Genomic DNA, 22,066 nt, shown 5'->3' with positions numbered 1-22,066 from the left:
TCCTTGGGTCAGGCATCAGGCTGGAAGTGGCTGCTGGCTCGAGTCCCAAGAACCAGAGGTCAGAGGATGACAAGCCGGGTGCAGGATCCAGAGCAAGCAAAAGCCACTAACCTTTGCCAGAATGTCCATATGTATTGAATGCAGGCCACACCCCTGAGGAACCTCCCTTTACAACCAATTGGCTTATCACATCAGATCACATCATGGGTGATTACCTTATATCACAAAATGGGGGCTAACTACATCAGTACACAATTGCCAAATTGCATTACTGCATAACTGCCAACCACTGAGAATCATGGCCTAGCCAAGTTGACACACAACCTTAACCTCATAGGTTGTTTATTTTCTTTCTAGTTTAATAAATACATTTAAGATCATCACTTGCTTCTGTGTACATTTTCATCACCCCTGTATGCTTTAGCCATCATCTCTACCCCTCAGCCCCCTTCTCTAAGACTTAGGCAACCAGTAATCTATTGTGCATCTCTATAGATTTCTCTGTTCTGGACATTTAATATGAGCGGAATCAATATGTGGTCTTCTGTGTCAGACTTCTTTCACTTAGATAATGTGGTCGTGGTTCATTAATGTTGTCACATGTATCAGCACTTCATTCCTTTTTATGACCAAATGACGTTCTGTTGTATAATATATCACATTTTGTTTATCCATTTGTCAGTTGGTAGATATTTGTGTTGTTTCCATCTTTTGGCTCTTATGAATAATGCTGCTAAAAGCATTCATGTACAGGTTTTTGTGTGGACGTATGTTTTCTTTCTTTTGAATATATACCTAGGAGTGGAATTATTGAGTCATATGGTAGCTCTGTTTTTAATTATTAGAGGATCTGCCAAGCAGTTTCAAAGTGCCTGCATCGGCTTACATTCCCCCTGGTGGTATAAGAGGATTCCCACTTCCCCACAACCTTGCCAACACTTGCTATTACATCCTATTCTGTCCAACCTTGTGGGTATGAAATGGTATCTCACCGAAGTTTTGATTTGATTTCCCTAATGAAGAAGGATGTTGAGCATTTTTTCATGTGCTTATTGACCATTTGTGTATCTTCCTTGGAGAAATGTCTATTCCAGTCTTTTGCCCATTTTTAAATTGTGTTACTTACTGTTTTGTGACTGAATTGTTTTATGACTGAATATTTTGTAGATAGAAGTTTCTTATCAGATGCTTGATTTACAGTTACTTTCTCTCATTCCGAAGGTTGTTTTTTCACTTTATTGATGTCATCCTTTGAAACACAAAAGGTTTCCATCTTAATTATGTCCAATTTATCTTTTTTTTTTTTTTTTGCCTGTGCTTTTGGTGTCATAACTAAAAATCCTTTGCCAAATCCAAGGTCATGAAGAGTTTTATAGTTTTAGTTTTAACACTTGTGCGCTTTAATACAATAGGTATTTAAGCCATTTTGAGCCAGGTGCATTTAAAAAAAAAAAATTGCCGTCAAGTAGATTGCAGCTCATAGCGACCCTATAGGACAGAGTAGAACTGCCCCATAGGGTTTCCAAGGAGCACTGGTTGGAATTGAACTGCCAACCTTTTGGTTAGAAGCTGTAGCTGTTAAGCACTACGCCACCCGGGTGCATATAGTATACAGCGTAAAGTAGGGATCTAGTTCCATTTTTTGCATATGGCTATTCATTTGTTCCAAAGTGGTTGGAAAATGTGGCCTTGGTTATAGAAATGTTGAAGGAGATCCATGATAGAATTTTGCAAGACCAATGACTGCTTCATTGCAAGTACCTTTCTTCAACAACATAAAGGGGAACTACACACGTGGACCTTGCCAGATGGAATACACAGTAATCAAATCAACTACATCTGTGGAAAGAGACGATGGAAAAGCTCAGTATCATCAGTCAGAACTAGGCCAGGGGCCGACTGCAAAACAGACCGTCAATTGCTCATATGCAAGTTCAAGTCGAAGCTGAAGAAAATTAGAACAAGTCCATAAGAGCCAAAAGCACGATCTTGAGTATATCCCACCTGAATTTAGAGACCATCTGAAGAATAGATTTGACATGCCAAACGCTGAATGACATCAAGGACATCGTACACGAAGAAAGCAAGAGGTCAGACAGGAAAGAAAAGACCAAAATGGATGTCAGAAAAGACTCTGAAGTTTGCTCTTGAACATAGAATAGCTAAAGCAAAAGGAAGAAATGAAGTAAGAGAGCTGAACAGAAGATTTCAAAGGGTGGCTCGAGAAGACAAAGTATTATAATGAAATGTGAAAGACCTGGAGTTGGAAAACCAAAAGAGAAGAACACACTTGGCATTTCTCAGGCTGAAAGAACTGAACAAAAAATTCAAGCCTCAAGTTACAGTATTGAAGGATTCTATGGTAAAGGTATTAAACAATGCAGGAAGCATCAAAAGAAGATGGAAGAGTCACTGTACCAAAAAGAATTGGTCGATGTTCGTTCATTTCAGGAGGTAGCATGTGATCAAGAACCGATGGTACAGAAGGAGGACATCCAAGCCGCACTGAAGGCATTGGCAAAAAACAAGCTTCCAGGAATCGACAGAATACCAACTAAGATGTTTCAACAAACAGATGAGTGCTGAAGTGCTCACTTATCTATGCCAAGAAATTTAGAAGACAGCTACCTGGACAACTGGCTGGAAGAGATCCATGTTTGTACCCGTTCCAAGGAAGGGTGATCCAACACAATGTGGAAATTAGGGAACAGTTTTATCAATATCACAAGCAAAGAAAATTTTCCTGAAGATCATTCAAAAGTGGTTGCCCAGTACATCGACAGGGAACTGCCAAAAATTCAGGCCGATTCAGAAGAGGATGTCGAATGAGGGATGTCAGATGGACCTTGGCTGAAAGCAGAGAATACTAGAAAGATGTTTACCTGTGTTTTCTTGACTGTGCAGAGGCGCTCAGTGTGTGGATCATGACAAATTATGGATAACATTGTGAAGAGTGGGAATTCCAGAACACTTAATTGTGCTCATGCAGAACCTACACATAGACCAAAAGGCTGTCGTTCAAACAGAACAAGGCGATAGTGAGTAATTTAAAGTCAGGAAAGGTGTGTGTAAGGGTTGTATCATTTCACCATACTTATTCAATCTGTGTGCTGAGCAAATAATCCAAGAAGCTGGACTTTTTGAAGAAGAAGGGGGCATGAGAATTGGAGAAGGATTAATTAACAACCTGCATTACACAGATGACACAACCTTGCTTGCTGAAAAGGAAGAGGACTTGAAGCACTTACTGAGGATCAAAAACTAAAGCCTTCATTATGGGTTACACCTCAACATAAAGAAAACAAAAGTTCTCACAACTGGACCAGTAAATGGAGAGAAGATTGAAGTTGTCAAGGCTTTCATTTTACTTGAATCCATAATCAACACCCATGGAAGCTGCAGTCAAAAAATCAAACGGCACATTGCATTGTGCAAATCTGCTGCAAAAGACCTCTTTCTAGTGTTAAAAAGCAAAGAAGTCATTTTAAGAACTAAGGTGCATCTGACCCAACCTATGGTATTTTCAGGTACCTCACACATATGTGAAAGCTGGGCAGTGAATAAGGAAGACTGAAGAAGAATTGATGCCTTTTAATTATGGTGTTGGCGAAGAATATTAAATGTACCATAGACTACCAGAAGAATGAACAAATTTGTCTTGGAAGAAGTACAGCCAGAATGCTCCTTAGAAGCAAGGGTGACAAGACTTCATCTCATGTACTATGGGCATGTTATCCGGAGGGATCAGTCCCTGGAGAACATCACACTTGGTAAAATAGAGAGGGTCACCAAAAAAGAGGAAGACCCTTAACTAGATGGATTGACATAGTGGCTGCAACAAACAAATTAGCCTTCTGGCTAATGGAAGGTCCTTCCAGATTCCTGCTTTAGAATGGCTGCTGGCCCTTGTGTTTTTTGCTAAAGTGGTGTTGGGTGAGAGGTAGTGGGAGGTGAGAGAAGGCAGGACAGGGCATGTTGCAGATAGTTAAGAAAGTAGGGAGTGTCTGCTTAGGAATTATAATAGACACCCTTTCTTAAACCTTAGTTTTTTAAAATACTTTGTTTGCTTTTTAAATAACTTGTAAGATAAACTTGTGACTAATCATGAATTTTGCTTATCAGCTTTTCTCATTCTTCTGATTTTCATATGTCTCCATTGTTTGTGGTCCTGTGCCTGGGCTCAACATGTGTCTTCTCACCTCACAGAAGAGGACGAGTGTCCGAGAGAGGCTCGACTCCCTGCCAGACCCCTCCAGCTCAAGTGGTAGAGGGAAAGGGTTACCCCAAAGCCAGAGCCCCTTATCATTGCCCTACCAAGTCCTAACAGGGAGAGTGGCCATGTCCCTCACCTGCCACAGCTGCCCAGGGCCCCAGGATGTGCAGCCCTCCTGCCGATCAGTGTGGACACATCCCAGGGCATCTGGAGAAGTCACAACGTGCTGTTCATTTGTATCATGTGTGGTGTGCCAGTTCTAAATCTTGATATGCAGTCTTTTAACAAGCGACTGTAAGCATTTATTCTCGTAGTTAGTTGTTAGGTGTTGTCGAGTCGTTTGCGACTCATAGTGACACCACGTACAAGAGAATCAAACACTGCCCAGTCCTGTGCCATCCTCTCAATCATTGTTATGCTTGACCCCATTGTTGCAGCCACTGTGTCAATCCATCCCGTTGAGTGTCTTCCTCTTTTTTGCTTACCCTCTACCAAGTATGATGTCCTTCTCCAGGGACTGGTTCCTCCTGATAACACGTCCAAAGTACGTGAGATGAAGGCTTGCCATCCTGGAAGCATTTATTAGACACAATCAGTTTACCAAAACTCATTGCTGTTCAGTCGATTCTGACTCATAGCCACCCTATCACTGTAGGCCATCGTTTTCTTTCTCTTTCAGACCGACTCCAATATCCAGGCATTCTTCATGGGCATAGATGGCCTGTGCACCAAGTACTCAAAGGAAGCCTCCCAGGTGAGTGGGGGGCACAGGCCGCTCTTCCTCAGCTGACTGCCACCTTCCTGGCGAGCCAGCTGAGGCCCTGGTTTGGGAACACCAGAAAGCAACACCAGTCGCCGTTGAGTCACGCCCGCCTCACAGTGACCCTATAGGACGGGGTAGGCCTGCTCTAGGGCTTTCCAGGCTGTGATCTCACGGAAGCACACTGCTGCAGCATTCACACGTGGAGTGGTTGGTGAGTTTGAACCACCAACTTTTTGGTTAGTACTGCACCACCAGGGCTCGGCTTGGGGATAGCCCAGGGTCAGTTCCCTCAAAAGGGATTGAGTGTTTTACATACCCTGGATACAAGTCCCTTCTCAATGCATGATCGGGTAGTGTGTTCCCTCGTTCTGTGGGTTGTCTTTTCACTTTCTTACTAATGAAACACGTGGAAGTCCAATTGAAAAAATTCTCAAAACGCAGGAGCCGAGATGGGTGGGCACATTCGAAGCTGGTGTTTGTTGTTCTTGGCCGGGAATAGGCTGGTTTAACAAAGGCAGCTCTGCCTCACGCACAGTGGAGGGGTAGGAAGTGGGAGCCCTGTGGTGGTGGGGGCAGTTTTCCTTTCCCCAGGGGAGTTTTCTCCCTCTGTGTTGTACTGGACCAGTGAGTCCTGGGCAGGCGGGGTGGGGGCGGGGGGGACACGGTTGCTTCATGTTTGTGTTTTGTTAGCAGATTCCTGAGGCGGCATGATAGATTTATAGGATGTTGACTTTAGTACTAGTTCAGCCTAACTGCTCTGTTGTCCATGAGCTCTGTTGTCCAGTGGTCTGCAGAGAGGATGATAACAGTTAGGCTTAAACAATTACGGTGTAGTGTTTCAAGAGGGTAAGCATCATTATCTGAAGACTCAACTAATGTGATTAGCTCTTTCCTCTTCTAAGTAAATCCCACATCACTATTTTCTAATTCATGTTGGCGTTCTCAGAAGCCCAGTTCAAATTAGGATATGCAGCAGAAGTGGAATGCTGAGGTCGTATAAATGAGACATCCAGGGATGGTGTCTGTTTCAGGCGTAGCTGACTCTGGGAGTTCAGACCGGGTCCCCCAGGCTCTCGGAATTTTTCAGCTCTTCCAGACCCTGCTTGGCTTCATTCTGTTATGTCTGTTCTAGCCCACCCCCACTCCCTAGCCCATGTATCAGTTTCAGGAATGTTCTCTGATTGGCACTGTTTGGTCAGGAGTCCATTCCACGGGCAGCACACGGAATTGGCCTGTCGTGGGCCATGCATCCAGTTATCATGGCGGAGGGCTGGGAGCGTCACTGAAACAGCAGGGAGGGGAAGGGCTGCTGGGAAACAGGACTCAGGGCTTTCTGAGCTCTTCCTGTTGAACAGGCTAAACTGAACTTGGGCTTGTTTGCCCATACCCTGCTGGCATGTGACTGACCCATTCACTGCACAAAGGAGCCCCGAGCGTCTGCTCTGGGCCGGGCACTGGGAGTATGGTGGACCCAGCAGCCCCTTCCCCAGTGGACGCCAAGCCTGGCTAGAGGAGACCAGTGTGAGTTGGGGAAGCACCTGTGAAATGGAGCACGTTGTAGCCTGGTTCCCTGTGACAAAACGTTCTGTGATGGAGACCATGTGCCGGCGTCAGCAGCTGAAATGTGTTCTGTTCTCAGATTTCAGAATTTCAAGAAAAACACAGGAAGAGATTGTTAGCCTTCTATAGAGAAAAGGTAAATCCAATTGATTGATGTCTCTTGAAGCTTTTGGCTTTTTTGATTTAATTTCAGACTTGTTATCTAACATTCCCCTCTTCACGGTGATGGGCTGCTCGGTGTGAAGTCTACTCTTAACTGCTGTTCCAGTTATGGGGCAGGCTTCAGATCTGGAGGCATCGTCACCATTTCCCCTCCTGACCATCACCCTGATCTGGGTGGGCCCTAGGGGCAGCTTCACCTTTGGGAACTCTGGGATTAGATCTTTGAAATACTGACCCATCATTATCCCTCAAACCCATTAGATACCTTTCCTTAGACTGTAGTTGTGAAGAATGCTCTGGTAATCACTGTAAAAGGAAACTAGAAGTACCTATTCATTTGCAATACAGGATTCTCCTCACTTGATTTTTAAAGTAAAGCAAAGGAAAATAAAATTTTAGTGAAAGCAACAAGAAATAGCCTGGCACTTCAGTCCTGCCTTCATCTACATGATTCGGATTAGCGAGTTCTCCATGGAGGGTGTGCAGACAGGGAGAGGAAGGACACAGGTGGAGCCAGGCTGGGGAAAGCCAAAGGGTGGGCACACAGCAGGAAGGGCACACAGCAGGAAGGGCACACATGGGCCCCCCAAACTCCAGGGTGACTGTCGGGCCATACCGCACCAGGACCACCCTCCTCACCCAGGCTGATGGTGCAGAGGAGGCAGGTCGTATCAACTTCTCTTATTCCACCACCGTTTTTGTTGTTTTAATTTTTTGATTTGAAGCTTGCAGAATAAGGAACATAAGGGGACTGACTTTGAAGACTCAGTATCCTGGGGTCCCTTTCTCGAGTCTGGATGCTCCCCTTTCACCTGGCCTCTGATTTGACGCTCATGCCACCTCTCTTCTGGGCCCGAATAGAGCCTAGGTGTCCATGAGCGGTGCAGCCCTCAGGCCTCAGTGCAGGAGCCCCCGGCCTTCTCCCATGTCCTCCCTGTTTGTCCTGAGTCCGGTCCTGGGCTGGGAGCTGCGGGGCCGAAGGGAGAAGCGAGTGGGTGGTCTACAGCAGAGCGGTCTGCCAGGAAGAGGCAGTCACTGCGCTGCCCCTGCAAGTAGAAACTGCGTTAATCCAGCTTTCCCTCTGAGTCCTGTTCTCCCATTCCCTCTGCTGACTACAGGCCCCGTCTTACTCCTTGCTACATGGCAAATACAGAGTGGCCGGGCCCAGATCTAAACCGGATAAAATTGTGAAGACTGTGCTTTTGAACAGATTTGGTCCTTTATGGTATTTTTGTCTCTTAAATTTTGAGGACGAATGCTCTGATAAAAACCTGGCCGGGGCTGAAGTTGACAGGGGCTTCCGTTCATACCTGCTGGTACCACCCTAGTCCATGGGAGTGGCAGATTGAAATGTGTCTCCTGCGGTTTGGGGTTGAGTTAGCTTTGCAATGATGACTTTTGAAGGCCAAGGTCATAAATACTGGGTGAATTGGACTTGATGTGAATTAGCTGGAGGGCAACTTCAACATTCTGATTCATAATTAAGAACATGCAAGGGGTCAACACGTCTTCTTTAAACTGTCACTTGGCACTGTCTGTTCCGATAACTAGCCACTGTTTGATTATGTCTAGATCGCTCAGCTGGAAGAATCGCTCAGGAGGGCGGTGCTGCAGATAGAACAGCTACAAAGGTGAGGCCCTTCTCAGTGAACCTCGGTGCGCGCAGCACTCCACGTGAGTGACTGTGCCTGTGTTGACCTTCTCTCTGGGTGAGCGGGACCCCACCATCAATCTAGAAGAAGCCACACCACCTCCGCAGGCAGGCAGGCAGGCCTGAGAACAGTGGAGAAAGGCCGAAGAAAGATGACCATAGATGCAGCTGTAGTCATACGCCAAGTGAGCAAAGGAAAGAGCACTTTCATTTGCTAATAACTTCTGTCAAGGGGAAGTACTGTGGGAAAACCTAAGGGAAGAAAGGGAGACAGGAAGAAAGAGAAAGTGGAAACGAATGGTTCCCCTGGTGGGTGGGCTCAGCAGTGATTCTCAAGGCAACAGGAAGGGGCCTGGCTGGTGTGCTGGCAGGAGAGGGCATGAGGCTGCCTCCTGGGAGCAGCCAGCCCTGCCCAGTGAACTCGGTAGCCAGGCGCTGAGGGCCCAGCCTGCAGCGTGTTTACCTTCCTCCTGCCAGGAGGTGTAGAGGGTCTTGTCTACACAGCACACTTGTCTGTAAAGGCCCGTGGTGAGCATGTGGTACATTTAGAGAGACACACCAAAAGTGGCTAGAATTCACCAGAAGGTACTGCATTTCAACACCTGGAACATATAGCAATTGAAAGTTCTCCTTTCTTGTCCATTTTGGCTTATCAGTGCCTTCCCCACATTGCATCTTTGTGAATGTACCTTTTTGTGCATGAAAGACCCTGAAATTTGGGGTTAGTCACATGCCACAGGTAACACAGTGGTCCACCGTGCATGTAGCAAAACTCGTTAGACCTTATATTCACTGGCATCTTAGATTTTATGAAATATGGTATGATCTTCTGTTAAGCATTTCTTAGCATGTCGAGTATTCAGAAATCACAGTTTAGAGGGTTACATGTTAATTTAAGGGTCATGGGAGCCGATGGCCCTTTTTGGGAGCCGATGGCCCTGTGGGTTGCTGTCTGCCATCCAGTGCACCATGTGGAAGTTCACGTCCTACGGCAGCTCAGGGGCCACAAGGCAGGAGAAAAACTGTGCCTGCGACGTCACAGTGGTCTGTGGTCCTGCTCCTGACCGCCTTTCTCTAGGATGAGAAAGGCCTCTTTCAAATGTCATTGTTTTGGCTGTAGGAGTTGCTGTGTGCTTATTTTGTGAATAGTGTGTCCTAGGGGTCAGGCTAAATCAGCCTGCCATGTATTTTTTATATCCCCAAGCGAGAATGACTTTTGCATTTATAGAGGGTTGTAAAAAAAAAAAAAAGGAATATGTGATGGAGACCTAGTGTAACAAAGCCTAATATACTTACTGATGTTGTTGTTAGGTGCCGTCAAGTCGATTCTGACTCATAGGTACCCTGTGTACAACAAAACAAAACACTGCCTGGTCACCCACTGTTGCAGCCACTGTGTCAGTCTTCCTCTTTTTTGCTGACCCTCTACTTTACCAAGCACGATGTCCTTCTCCAGGGACTGGTCCCTCCCGATAACGTGTCCAAAGTACATGAGACAAAGTCTCGCCATCCTCACTTCTAATGAGCATTCTGGCTATACTTCCTCCAGGAGAGATTTGTTTGTTCTTCTGTCAGTCAGTGGTACATTCAGCATTCTTCACCAACACCATAATTCAAATGTTTCAATTCTTCTGTCTTCCTTCCTTCTTTGTCCAGCTTTCGCATGCATATGAGGCAGTTGAAACTACCATTCTTGTATCAGATACACCTTAGTCATCAAAGTGACATTTTTGCTTTTTAAGGTATTAAAGAGGTCTTTTGCAGCAGATTTGCCCATTGTGTACGTCTTTTCCTGATTTTAAACCATGTAGTATCCTCTTGTTCTGTCTGAGTGACTGCCTCTTTGTCTATGTCCAGGTTCCTCAATTAAGAGTTCTGGAATTCCCATTCTTTACTAAGGGCCCTTGACAGAAAATGTTGCCGACTTCTGCTTTAAAGTATCACAAGAGTAAAGGCAGGTACTTCTAATGTAGCTAAGTGTGGAATTACTTTTATTTATCCTCCTTCATGTGTAATTTGCTTTGTTTCTGTGGCTTCATGCCTTTCATTAGTTCTGGAAATTTCTCAACTGCTGATTTTTTAAACATTGCTTCTCCCCCATTCTCCTTCTGCCAGTCTGCTATGAATATAACAGACCTGCTCCTTTTGTCTTCCATGTCTCTCAGCCTTGCCTTCATGATTTCTGTTGTCTGAGGTTGCTTTGATACATTGCAGGTGACCTCTTCAGACCCGTCTTCCAGCTCCCTGATCCTCTATTCAGGTCTACCAGTACATAACACCCGTGGAGTTCTTATTTTGACTGTTACATTTTACATTCCTAGAATACTCCTTGTCATTTTTATATTATTGTGTCACTTGCTTATTTTTATGTCTCCATATTTTATTTCTGTAAGCGTTCCACATGCAATTTTTTTTCTTATACCCAATATCCTCAGGAGTCCGAATCCACTGTTTCCCTCTGATTGTCACTTGAGGTGATTTACTTCTGGTGTAGCTCGTGGTCTTTAGTGAGGTCGTGGGTTGATCTCAGCCTGTGGACACCAGGGGTCATGTTGCCTGCGTTTTCCTCCAGAGAGGATTCACTTGTACTTCTGCTGGATTGGGGTTACCGACCTGTGAGCACTTTTGCCCCAATTTTGGCTCCCCTCCCCCTCCTTGCCCCTGCCTGAGGATAAATCATTCAGTGTTCCATGGAATTGAGGTGGTGGTATTATTGCTGACTTCCTGTTATTCTTGTCTTTTAGGAGGGTGGGGTCCCACGGAGAGCCCAGCATGTAACAAAATCTGCTCCGTGGCCATTTGGAAGCAGGAGTGAGTGCCCAAATGCAGAGGGCTAGGATATCTTTACCCACTGTAGTCAGTCAGTCACTCCACAGGTCTTTACCGAGTACCTAGTGTCTGCCTGAGCCTGTTCTGGGCACTAGAAATTCAGGTGAAGCCCCCGCCCTCAGGGAGCTGATGCTTTTAGGGGAGGCAGGCAGTGAACACCATGGCAGGCAAGGTGATGTGCTATGTACGAGGCTCACTGAAGCTGAGTCAGGGGACTGAGGGGCTGGGGTGCCAGGGAAGGCTCTCGGAGGTGACCTGGGGCAGGGACCTGGAGCAGTGAGTCTTTGCATAATTATGTGCTCCTTACTAGTCTCATCCCCAAATGGACTCCTTGAAGGCATCACAGTTTGGTGTGGCTTCTCAGGTGCCTGCTTCCCAGCCCCAGCCATCCCAGAGGAAGTAGGTGTGTGATGGGGCAGAAGAGAAGGCCCAGCCTCCTCTTCTGCTCCTATTGGCGCCCCCGTGTGCGCCTGAAAATCACTGCACGTTCACATGCACATCTCCAGTGCCCACCACGCCCAGTGAGACAGACAGCACACACCTGGCGCACACCTGGATCTCGAGCCTATGGTTAGGGCCCAGCTGTGGGAGCTCTCTAAGTGCACAGTGCAGCAGGGCCTGAGCTGAAACGCCAGGCTTTGGACTTCAGGCACTGTTGTCTTTTGTCAGTTGCTGCCTTGTGGAGATAGATCCAGAACTTTCATCGCTTTAAAACAACTCAATAACTTTTCCACAGTAACACTTCTCTTGATGACCTCCAAAAAACAATTTGGTTGTAATAACTTGGTAGCTCCTGCTGTGACGTCTTTATTTCCTATGTTTCACACCTGCAAATGGCCATTTGCCCAATGACAGTCCCAAGAACCAGCCGTATAAATGGCAGCGCATGTTAATTGCATCTTCCAAGAGGGGTTGGGGCAGGCGGGGCAGTCAGACCTATAGGACATTGTGGAGAGCCACTAACCTTTGTCAGCCTAAAAAAAAAGTGGTTATTTCACATTCTTCTTACACTTCAATTTTTATGGCTTCATCCAATACCTTTTCTCCATCTATTTAGTATGAGATCATCACAACAATCAACTTTCAACCCAGTCAGAAATCCCGTGTCCAGTAAGTAAAATAACGCCTGAAAGGGGAAAAGTTAACGATGCATGCTGCTGAAGTTCACTCAGTAATGTGCTAACATAAAGATTTTTATCACAGCACCTTCAGCAAAGCGAAATGGACATCTGCTCCTTCCATCTAGTTCATCGACCTTGGAAAGGTACTTGTGCATCGATGCTGGGAATTCACAGAAATCCCCAAACCGGCATTTGTAAGTTGGACAGGTTCTTCCTTTGGACACTCTTACACGTCCTTTCGCATCCCATCCCATGGCCTCTCCAAATCCCCAAGTCCTGAGTAACCCAAATCTTGGACATTTTGTTGACATTCAACAGTACAGTCAAAAATTGGGCACTCACAGACTTGTGATTCCAGCTCCCTTTCATACTTACCATGCAATTGTTGTAGGTGTCTCAGCTGATTGTGTGAAGACTGGGGTGGGGAGTGGAGGGAAATGGGAAAGACATGGCAGAGCTGCTGGATCACATCTTCCAGGGCCGGAGAGGAGCGATGCAGATGCTGCCCCAGGACCCGGAGAAAGGAAACTCAGGGGAGAGAGAGGAGCTGTTACTGAGAATATCATGCACAAGCCCAAGTGTGTGTTAGCTTTAGGAGCCTTTGGTATAAGCATGGAATGTCTCTGTTCCACGTGGCCTGTGCCCAGGAGCCTTTGGTGTAAGCATGGAATGTCTCTGCCCACGTGGCCTGTGCCCAGGAGCCTTTGGTGTAAGCCTGGAGTGGCTCTGTCCCACGTGGCCTGTGCCCAGGAGGCCTTTCCTCTCCTGGTAGGCCTCAGGGTTCAGAATGAAGTGAGTGTGTCATCCAGGCTGGCCAGTCAGTACCCCATCCCTGTGGCCATAGTGGTTGGTTTGGGAATGTCATGTACTGCACACATTGGACCAATGTGAATTGACCCTGAGACCCTTGGTGGAGCTGTCTAAAAAGAGAGATGCACGGGCCAAGTTAGAGCTGATCTTTCCCACTGTATGGGGAGAGCCAGCTCAAAAGCGGAGTCCAACGCAGAGGAAAGTAGGACTGAGATACAGACTGTGTGGTGGCAGCATTTGGACCCCCATTCCACCCTGACTGAAGGGAGATAATCCAGAACTTTTCAGTTATGGAAACCAGTAAATTCCTTCTCCACATTTTTTTTTTTTCCTTAAGACAATTTGAGTTGTGTTCACTTGTAGCCAGAGAGGTTCTGACTGAAGTATCACCAGATACAGTTCTTGTCGGCATTCAGTCCGTTCCCTCCCTTCTTTCCTTTGCTTTCTCTCAAGACGGCATAGCATCGGGCAGTTACAGGCATTCAGAAAGTGAATAGGTGATTCTCTCTTCCTCCTGGAAGGTGCCCAAATGAGGTTTTTCTCTCCATCTTTGGGCTAATGAAGGAACTAACAGTTATTAAGCCTTGGTTATATAAAAGGTATGGGCCAGGCGGCGAGTGTTAACAAAGATAAATAAGATGCCCCCACTCCTGGCCAGTTCTAGTCCACCAGGCATCAGGCAGAAGCTAGAAGAACCAAGGGAGGGGGCTGCAGAAAGGAGGAATAGTCTAGAGAGACAGCAGCATGTACAAAGGCAGAAGAGAGTCTGGACCATTCTAGACAGCTGACTATTTAGCAAAGAAGGTACAAGTTATGAGGGTGCAAATGTGAAGAACTGAGGCCCAGAAGCCGAGTAAGGGCCAGATCAGAACAGTCTCCGTGTCCTGGAGGGAAGCGTGTATGTTTTAATTGAAAGACAGTGAGCAGCCAGTTAAGAGCTTTAAGAAGGAAAATGGCAGTGATCAAACTGGTGATTTAGAAAGCTCTGACCGAGTTATGAAACTAGAGGAAGATTTATAACATTCATAAATGGTCTTACAATGTATAGGTGTGTTTAAATTGATGTCATTGACTGGTGGATAAGTCTCAGGCTCACTTGCATATTTCACTATATATTTAACAGAATGGAGTCCATGGAAGTTGACGTTACTCCTTCCCCCATGAGAAGAGTAAGTACATTCAATGTACTGTGTCATTTCCCGTGTACCAGATATTTACTACTTACCATTTTTCTTGGCTTTAATAAACTTAACCATTCACTTAATAATAGGCAGGTTTACATGATTACATCACCAACCAAACCAAAAACGAAAGCCATTGCCATCCAGTCAATTCTGACCTATAACAACCCTATAGGACAGAGTAGAACTGCCCCATAGGGTTTCCAAGGAGTGGCTGGGGGATTCAAAATGCTGACCTTTTGATTAGCAGCCCAGCTCTTAACCACTGCACCACCAGGGCTCCTTCATCACCAATGGTGTCTTTATTGGGTGCTGGGCCCAGGGGCCAAGTGAACTGAGGTCTGATTTATAAATGGTCCTGAATGACTATTGCCCAGAAGTCCCCCACTGCCTCAATAAATGGGCAGTGGCGAGCATCAGGTGGAAGGAGAGTGACCAGGGAGGTGGCAGGTCCATGCTGGTTTTGAGGGGAAGCAGCAGCATGAGGCTGATGGGTGCTGACAGCCTGTGCAGGGTGCCCACACCTATGCACAGAGGGCTGGAGGGCCCGGGCCAACTCAGGGTGTCTAGGAGAGGAAAAACACTTCAGATCCAAGCCAGGCAGAGGTGCTGGTTTTTGAGAGGGGACCCAGGTGACAGCACAAGTATCTGTGGCCTCCCTGTCTCATGTTGAACATGAGAACAAAATAAATCCTTCTCAGCCCAAGGAAAGAAGGGGGTCAGAAATGGAAAGGAACTCTGCTCTGCAAAATGGAAGACAGACAGCTTCACATTGTAGAGAAACAAGACCAGAGGAAACTACGGCCCCAAACCCAGAGAGAGTCAGAGGGCTGGAGGCTCTGGGCGGGGACCCTGCAGCTCCCTGCGCCGGGTCCCTGTTGGAGCCAAACACCAGGGCAGTTCAGAACCAAGAGGGAAAGGGCCGCATTGGGAGGGACCTAGGTGGATGGATCAGCTATGACTGGGGTTTGGGGATTAGGGGATAAGGAGATTCCACAGCGATAGGAGGTGGTGGAATGAGCAAAAGCAGGAAAAGAGAATGAATTTTAAAGCACAGTGAGTGGATTAATTTGGTACACATTTGTTTATTGTTATTATTATTTAATATTTAATTCATATATTACTTTGTGATAACATTACATGGTGCTTATTATTGGCAAGCACTGTTCTGTGCACTTTACTAATACGGACTCAGTCTTTCAAGTATCCCTAGGAGGTAAATACACTCGTGGAGGTATGTAGTGAGAAATAGTGTTAATTTCCAAGGGAATCACCTTGAAACCAGATCATGGAGGAACCTGAATTCTCAGAAAAGAAGATTAGACTTTATTAAATAGGGAATAAAGAGCCATTAAAAGCTTCAGCAGAGGAAAAAACCCAATTCCTCAGTAGTTAATATAAGCACACACCTAATCTCCCTGCCCAGCTCACCCTCTCCCACTTCTCCCTTCCATGCCCACTCCCGCCCCATCCATGACTCCCAGCAGAAGGGCATCTGGTTCCAGATGGGACATGCTTCTGCGTCATACCAAGGGGGTGGCCTCGGACACCCCTCCTCCCTGTTGGGCATCTGGCCACCACTCTGCACCCAAGCCAGGCCCCCCCTTCAGGCTTTGGCCCAGGCAGCTCTTAAGGAAGCATTCCCTGGAGCTCACAGGCGTGCATAGGGAATGTATGTGCCTCCTGCTCACTCCTTCTGGGCTGGCTAGAACCATGTGTTTTCATCTCTTCTTTGGTCCACGTTTGTCATTTCATCATACTGTGGTGGCTTGTGTGTTGCTGTGATGCTGGAAGCTATGCCACCAGTATTTTAAATACCAGCAGGGCCACCACCCATGGTGGACAGGTTTCAGTGCAACTTCCAGACTAAGACAGGCTAGGAGGAAGGATTTGGCAATCTACTTCAGAAAAAAAATTGGCCATTGAAAACCTTACCAATATCAATGGAACACTGTCTAAGATCTGAAAGTAGCCCATCAGGTTGGAAGGCACTCAGAACATGACTGGGGAAGAGCTGCCTCCTCAAAGTAGAGTCTACCTTAATGACATGGATGGAGTCAAGCTTTTGGGACCTTCATTTACTGAAGTGGCATGACTCAAAATGAGAAGAAACAAGCTGCAAACATCCATTAATAACTGGAATGTGGAATGTATAAACTATGAATCAAGGAAAATTGGAAGTTGTCAGAAATAGAGCGCTCTGAGATCGATATCCTAGGCATTAGTGAGCTGAAAAGGACTGGTATTGGCCATTTTGAATTGGACAATCATATGGCCTGCTATGCCGGGAATGACAGATTGGAGAGGAATGGTGTCACATTCATTGTCAAAAAGAAAATTTCATGGTCTATCCTGGAGCATAACACTGTCAGTGACAGGATAATATCCGTACGCCTACAAGGAAGACCAATTAATACGACTGTTCAAATTTACGCACCAACCACTATTGCCAATCTTATGGTCTGTTGTACCAGGAATGACAGATTGAAAAGTAACAGCGTCACATGCATAGTCAAAGTTCAAGATCCATCCTGAAGTGCAGCGCTGTCAGTCGTAGGATAATATCCATACGCCCACAAGGAAGACCAGTTAATACGAATACTGTTCAAATTTATGCAACAACCACTGATGCCAGAGATGAGGAAATTGAAGATTTTTACCAACCTCTGTAGACTGAAATTGATCAAACATGCGATCAAGATGCATTGATAATTACTGGTGAGTGGAATGCAAAAGTTGGAAACAAGAAGGATCAGTAGTTGGAAAACACAGCCTTGGTGATAGAAACAATGCCAGAGATCACATGATAGAATTTTGTAAGGCCAATGACTTATTCATTGCACATAACTTTTTTCGTCAACAAAAAAGACAACTATACACATGGACCTCGCCAGATGGAATACACAGGAATCAAATCAACTATGTCTGTGGAAAGAAACGGTGGAAAAACTCAATATCATCAGTCAGAAAAAAGGCCAGGGGCCGACTGCGGGGCAGACCATCAATTGCTCATAAGCAAGTTCAGGTTGCAGCTGAAAAAAGTTAAAATAAGCCCATGAAGCCAAAGTATGACCTTCAGTATATCCCACCTGAATTTGGAGACTATCTCAAGATTAGATTTGTCACATTGAACACTGATGACCGAAGACCAGACAAGTCATGGAATGATGTCAAGGACATCATACATGAAGAAAGAAAAAGATCATTTAAAAGACAAAGAAAGAAAGAAAAGACCAAAGTGGATGTCAGAAGAAACTCTGAAACTTGCTCTTGATTGTAGAGTAGCTAAACCAAATGGCAGAAGTGGTGAAGTAAAAGAGCTGAACAGAAGATTTCAAATGGCCACTCAAGAAGACAAAGTATTGTAATGAAACGTGCAAAATCTGGAGTTAGAAAACCAAAAGGCAAGAACACACTCATCACTTCTCTAGCTGAAAGAACTAAAGAAAAATCAGAGCTTCGAATTGCAGTATTGAAGGATTCTACGGGCAAAATATTGAACGACACAGGAATCATCAAAAAAAAAAAAAAGAAATTAAAACTACGATGAGATTCCATCTCACACCAGCAAGGCTGGCATTAATCCAAAAAACACAAAATAATAAATGTTGGAGAGGCTGCGGAGAGATTGGAACTCTCATACACTGCTGGTGGGAATGTAAAATGGTACAACCACTTTGGAAATCTATCTGGCGTTATCTTAAACAGTTAGAAATAGAACTACCATACAACCCAGAAATCCCACTCCTGGGAATATACCCTAGAGATACAAGAGCCTTCATACAAACAGATATATGCACACCCATGTTTATTGCAGCTCTGTTTACAATAGCAAAAAGTTGGAAGCAACCAAGGTGTCCATCAACGGATGAATGGGTAAATAAATTGTGGTATATTCACACAATGGAATACTACGCATCGATAAAGAACAGTGACGAATCTCTGAAACATTTCATAACATGGAGGAACCTGGAAGGCATTATGCTGAGCGAAATGAGTCAGAGGCAAAAGGACAAATATTGTATAAGACCACTATTATAAGATCTTGAGAAATAGTAAACCTGAGAAGAACACATACTTTTGTGGTTACGACGGGGGGAGGGAGGGAGGGTGGGAGAGGGTTTTTTATTGATTAATCAGTAGATAAGAACTGCTTTAGGTGAAGGGAAAGACAACACTCAATACATGGAAGGTCAGCTCAATTGGACTGGACCAAAAGCAAAGAAGTTTCCGGGATAAAATGAATGCTTCAAAGCTCAGCGGAGCAAGCGCGGGGGTCTGGGGAACATGGTTTGCGGGGACTTCTAAGTCAATTGGCAAAATAATTCTACTATGAAATCATTCTGCATCCCACTTTGAAATGTGGCGTCTGGGGTCTTAAATGCTAACAAGCAGCCATCTAAGATGCAGCAATTGGTCTCAACCCACCTGGAGCAAAGGAAAATCAAGAACACCAAGCCCACATGACAACTAAGAGCCCAAGAGACAGAAAGGGCCACATGAACCAGAGACCTACATCATCCTGAGACCAGAAGAACTAGTTGGTGCCCGGCCACAATCGATGACTGCCCTGACAGGGAGCTCAGCAGAGGACCCCTGAGGGAGCAGGAGAGCAGTGGGATGCAGACCCCAAATTCTCATAAGAAGACCAAACTTAATGGTCTGACTGAGACTGGAGGAATCCCGGCGGTCATGCTCTCCAGACCTTCTGTTGACACAGGACAGGAACTATCCCTGAAGAAAACTCATCAGACATGAAAGGGACTGGTCAGCGGGTGGGAGAGAGACGCTGATGAAGAGTGAGCTAATTATAGCAGGTGTACACTTGAGATTGTGTTGGCAACTCTTGTCTGGAGGGGGGATGGGAGGATAGAGAGAGAGGGAAGCCGGCAAAATTGTCAAGAAAGGAGAGACTGAAAGGGCTGACTCAAGACGGGGAGAGTAAATGGGAGTAGGGAGTGAGATGTATGTAAACTTATATGTGACAGACTGATTGGATTTGTAAATGTTCACTTGAAGCTTAATAAAAGTTATTATAAAAAAAAAAAAAAAAGACAGGAGGAATATACAGAGTCACTGTATCAAAAAGAATTGGTCAACCTTCAGCCATTTCAGAAGGTAGCATACGCTCAAGAACTGATGCCGTTGAACGAAGACATCCAAGCTGCACTAAAAGAATTGGTGAAGAACAAGGCTCTGGCAATTGATGGAATACCAGTTAAGGTGTTTCAGCGAACAGATGCAGTGCTGGAGGTGCTCACTCATTGCCTCAGTCCTTTAGTGCTGCTATAACAGAAATACCACAAGTGGATGGCTTTAACAAAGACAAGTTTATTCTCTCACAGTCCAGTAGGTTAGAAGACCGAATTCAGGTCACCAGCTCCCGGGGGAGGATTTCTCTCTCTGCCGGCTCTGGAGGAAGGTCCTTGTCATCAGTCTTCCCTTGGTCTGGGAGCATCTTAGCACAGGAACCTCAGGTCCGAAGGATGCACTCTGCTCCTGGCACTGCTCTCTTGGTGGTATGAGGTTCCCATATCTCTCTGGTCAATTCTCTTTTATATCTCAAAAGAGATTGGCTTAAAACACTACCCAATCTTGTAGACCTCATCAGTGTAACTTCCACTAATCCGTCTTATTACATAATAGTGATCAGATTTACAACACATAGGGAAATCACGTCAGAAGATAAAATCATAGCCAGTCATACAAGGGAATTATGACCTAGCCAAGTTGGCAGATATTTTGGGGGGACACTCTTCTATGCCAAGAAATTTGGAAGACAGCTACTTGGCCAAATGACTGGAAGAGATCCATACTTGTGCCCCTTCCAAAGAAAGGTGATCCAACACAATGTGGAAGTTATCAAACAATATCACTAATATCACATGCTAATTAAATTTTGCTGAAGATAATTTAAAAATGGTTGCAGCAGGGGTCTGCCAGAAATTCAAGCTGGATTCAGAAGAGGACATGGAAGGAGGGATATCATTGCTGATGCCAGATTGATCTTGGCTGAAAGTAGAGAATACCAGAAAGATGTTTACCTGTGTTTTATTGACTGTGCAAAGTCAACTGTGTGGATCATAACAAATTATGGGTAACGTTGTGAAGAACAGAAATTACAAAATGCTTAATTGCACTTATGCAGAACCTGTTCGGATACCAAGAGGCAGTCATTCCAATAGAATAAGGAGGTACTTCGTGGTTTAAAATCATGAAAGGCGTGTGTCAGGGTTATATCCTTTCACCATACTTACGCAGTCTGTATGCTGACCAAATAATCCAAGCAGCTGGACTGTATGAAGAAGAATGGGGCATCAGGATTGGAGAAAGACTCATTAACAACCTGTGATAAGCAGATGACACAACCTTGTTTGCTGAAAGTGAAGAGGACTTGAAGCACTTACTGATGGAAGATCAAAGACTTCAGCCTTTGTATGGGTTACATCTCAACATAAAACTCACAACTGGACCAGTAAGCAACATCATAATAAACAGAGAAAAGGTGGAAGTTGTCAAGGATTTCATTTTACTTGGATCCACAGTCAATGCCCACGGAAGAAGCAGCCTAGAAATCAAGGGACATATTACACTGGGCAAATCTGCAAAAGCCCTCTTTAAAGTGTTAAACAAAGTTGTCACTTCAAGGACTAAGGTGCATCTGACTCAAGCCATGATATTTTCAGTTACCTCATATGCATGTGAGAGCTGAACAGTGAATAAGGAAGACGAAAGAATAATTGATGCATTTGAATTATGGTTATTGCAAAGAGTTATTGAATGTACGATGGACTGCCAGAAGAACAAACAAATCTCTCTTGGAAGAAGTCCAGCTAGAATGCTCCTTAGAAGCAAGGATGGTGAGACGTTGTCTCACATATTTTGGACATGTTATCGGGAGGGATCAGTCCTTAGAGAATGGTATCCTGCTTGGTGAAGTGGAGGGTCAGTGAAAAAAAGGGCTATCCTTAATGAGATGGATTGACATAGTGGCTGCAACAACGGGCTCAAACACAGCAACAGTTGTGAGGATGGTGCAGGACAGGGCAGCGTTCTGTTGTACATAGGATGGTGTCATGGACTGAATTGTATCCCCCAAAAATAAGTGTCAGCTTGGTTAGGCCACAATTCCCAGTATTGTGTGGTTGTCCTCCGTTTTGTGATTGTAATTTTATGTTAAAGAGGATTAGGGTGGGGTTGTAACACCCTTACTAAGGTCACATGCCAGATCCAATGTAAAGGAGTTTCCCTGGAGTGTGGCCTGCACCGCCTTTTGTCTTAAAAGAGATAAAAGGAAAGGGAAGGAAGCAGAGAGGGGGGCCTCATACCACCAAGAAAGCAGTGCTGGGAGCAGAGCACATCCTTCGGACCTAGGGTTCCTGCGTGGAGAAGCTCCTAGAACAGAAGACAACTGATGACCAGGACTTTCCTCCAGAGCCGACAGAGAGAATTCCCCTGGAGCCAGAGCCCTGAATTTGGACTTCCAGCCTACTGGACTGTGAAAGAATAAACTTCTCCTTGTTAAAGCCATCAGCTTGTGGGATTCCTGTTATGGCAGCGCTAGATGACTAAGACAGATGGCTGTGAGTAGGAACCAACTCAGTGGCACCTGACAGCAGCAGCAGCAGCAGCAGCAGCTTGGCTTCCTGGTTTTCCTTAAAATTTCGGTAATTGGGAGAGGATGTTATATTAATATCCATTAACAATCGGACCATGGGAGAGGACGGGGGTATTAAAGACTGACAGGCTAAATTGATTTACGTGTTACTTTATTTT

At 45.3% G+C, this 22,066-nt stretch overlaps 1 protein-coding gene across 1 annotated transcript in view; it reads left to right on the top strand.

Moving 5' to 3' along the window:
- The window catches only part of RNF212 (ring finger protein 212), a 90,867-nt gene that overhangs the window by 16,472 nt on the left and 52,329 nt on the right, over positions 1–22,066 (top strand). Inside the window, exons 3-8 of the mRNA XM_049885317.1 lie at positions 4,893–4,967; positions 6,616–6,672; positions 8,271–8,329; positions 12,236–12,288; positions 12,391–12,442; positions 14,233–14,278. Coding sequence (XP_049741274.1) covers positions 4,893–4,967; positions 6,616–6,672; positions 8,271–8,329; positions 12,236–12,288; positions 12,391–12,442; positions 14,233–14,278 — 342 coding nt within the window. The remainder of the gene's footprint in view (positions 1–4,892; positions 4,968–6,615; positions 6,673–8,270; positions 8,330–12,235; positions 12,289–12,390; positions 12,443–14,232; positions 14,279–22,066) is intronic.

Source organism: Elephas maximus, chromosome 5, assembly GCF_024166365.1.
Source record: "Elephas maximus indicus isolate mEleMax1 chromosome 5, mEleMax1 primary haplotype, whole genome shotgun sequence".
NCBI classification, from domain to species: Eukaryota; Metazoa; Chordata; class Mammalia; order Proboscidea; family Elephantidae; genus Elephas; species Elephas maximus.
This window is presented reverse-complemented; position numbering and strand designations above follow the sequence as displayed.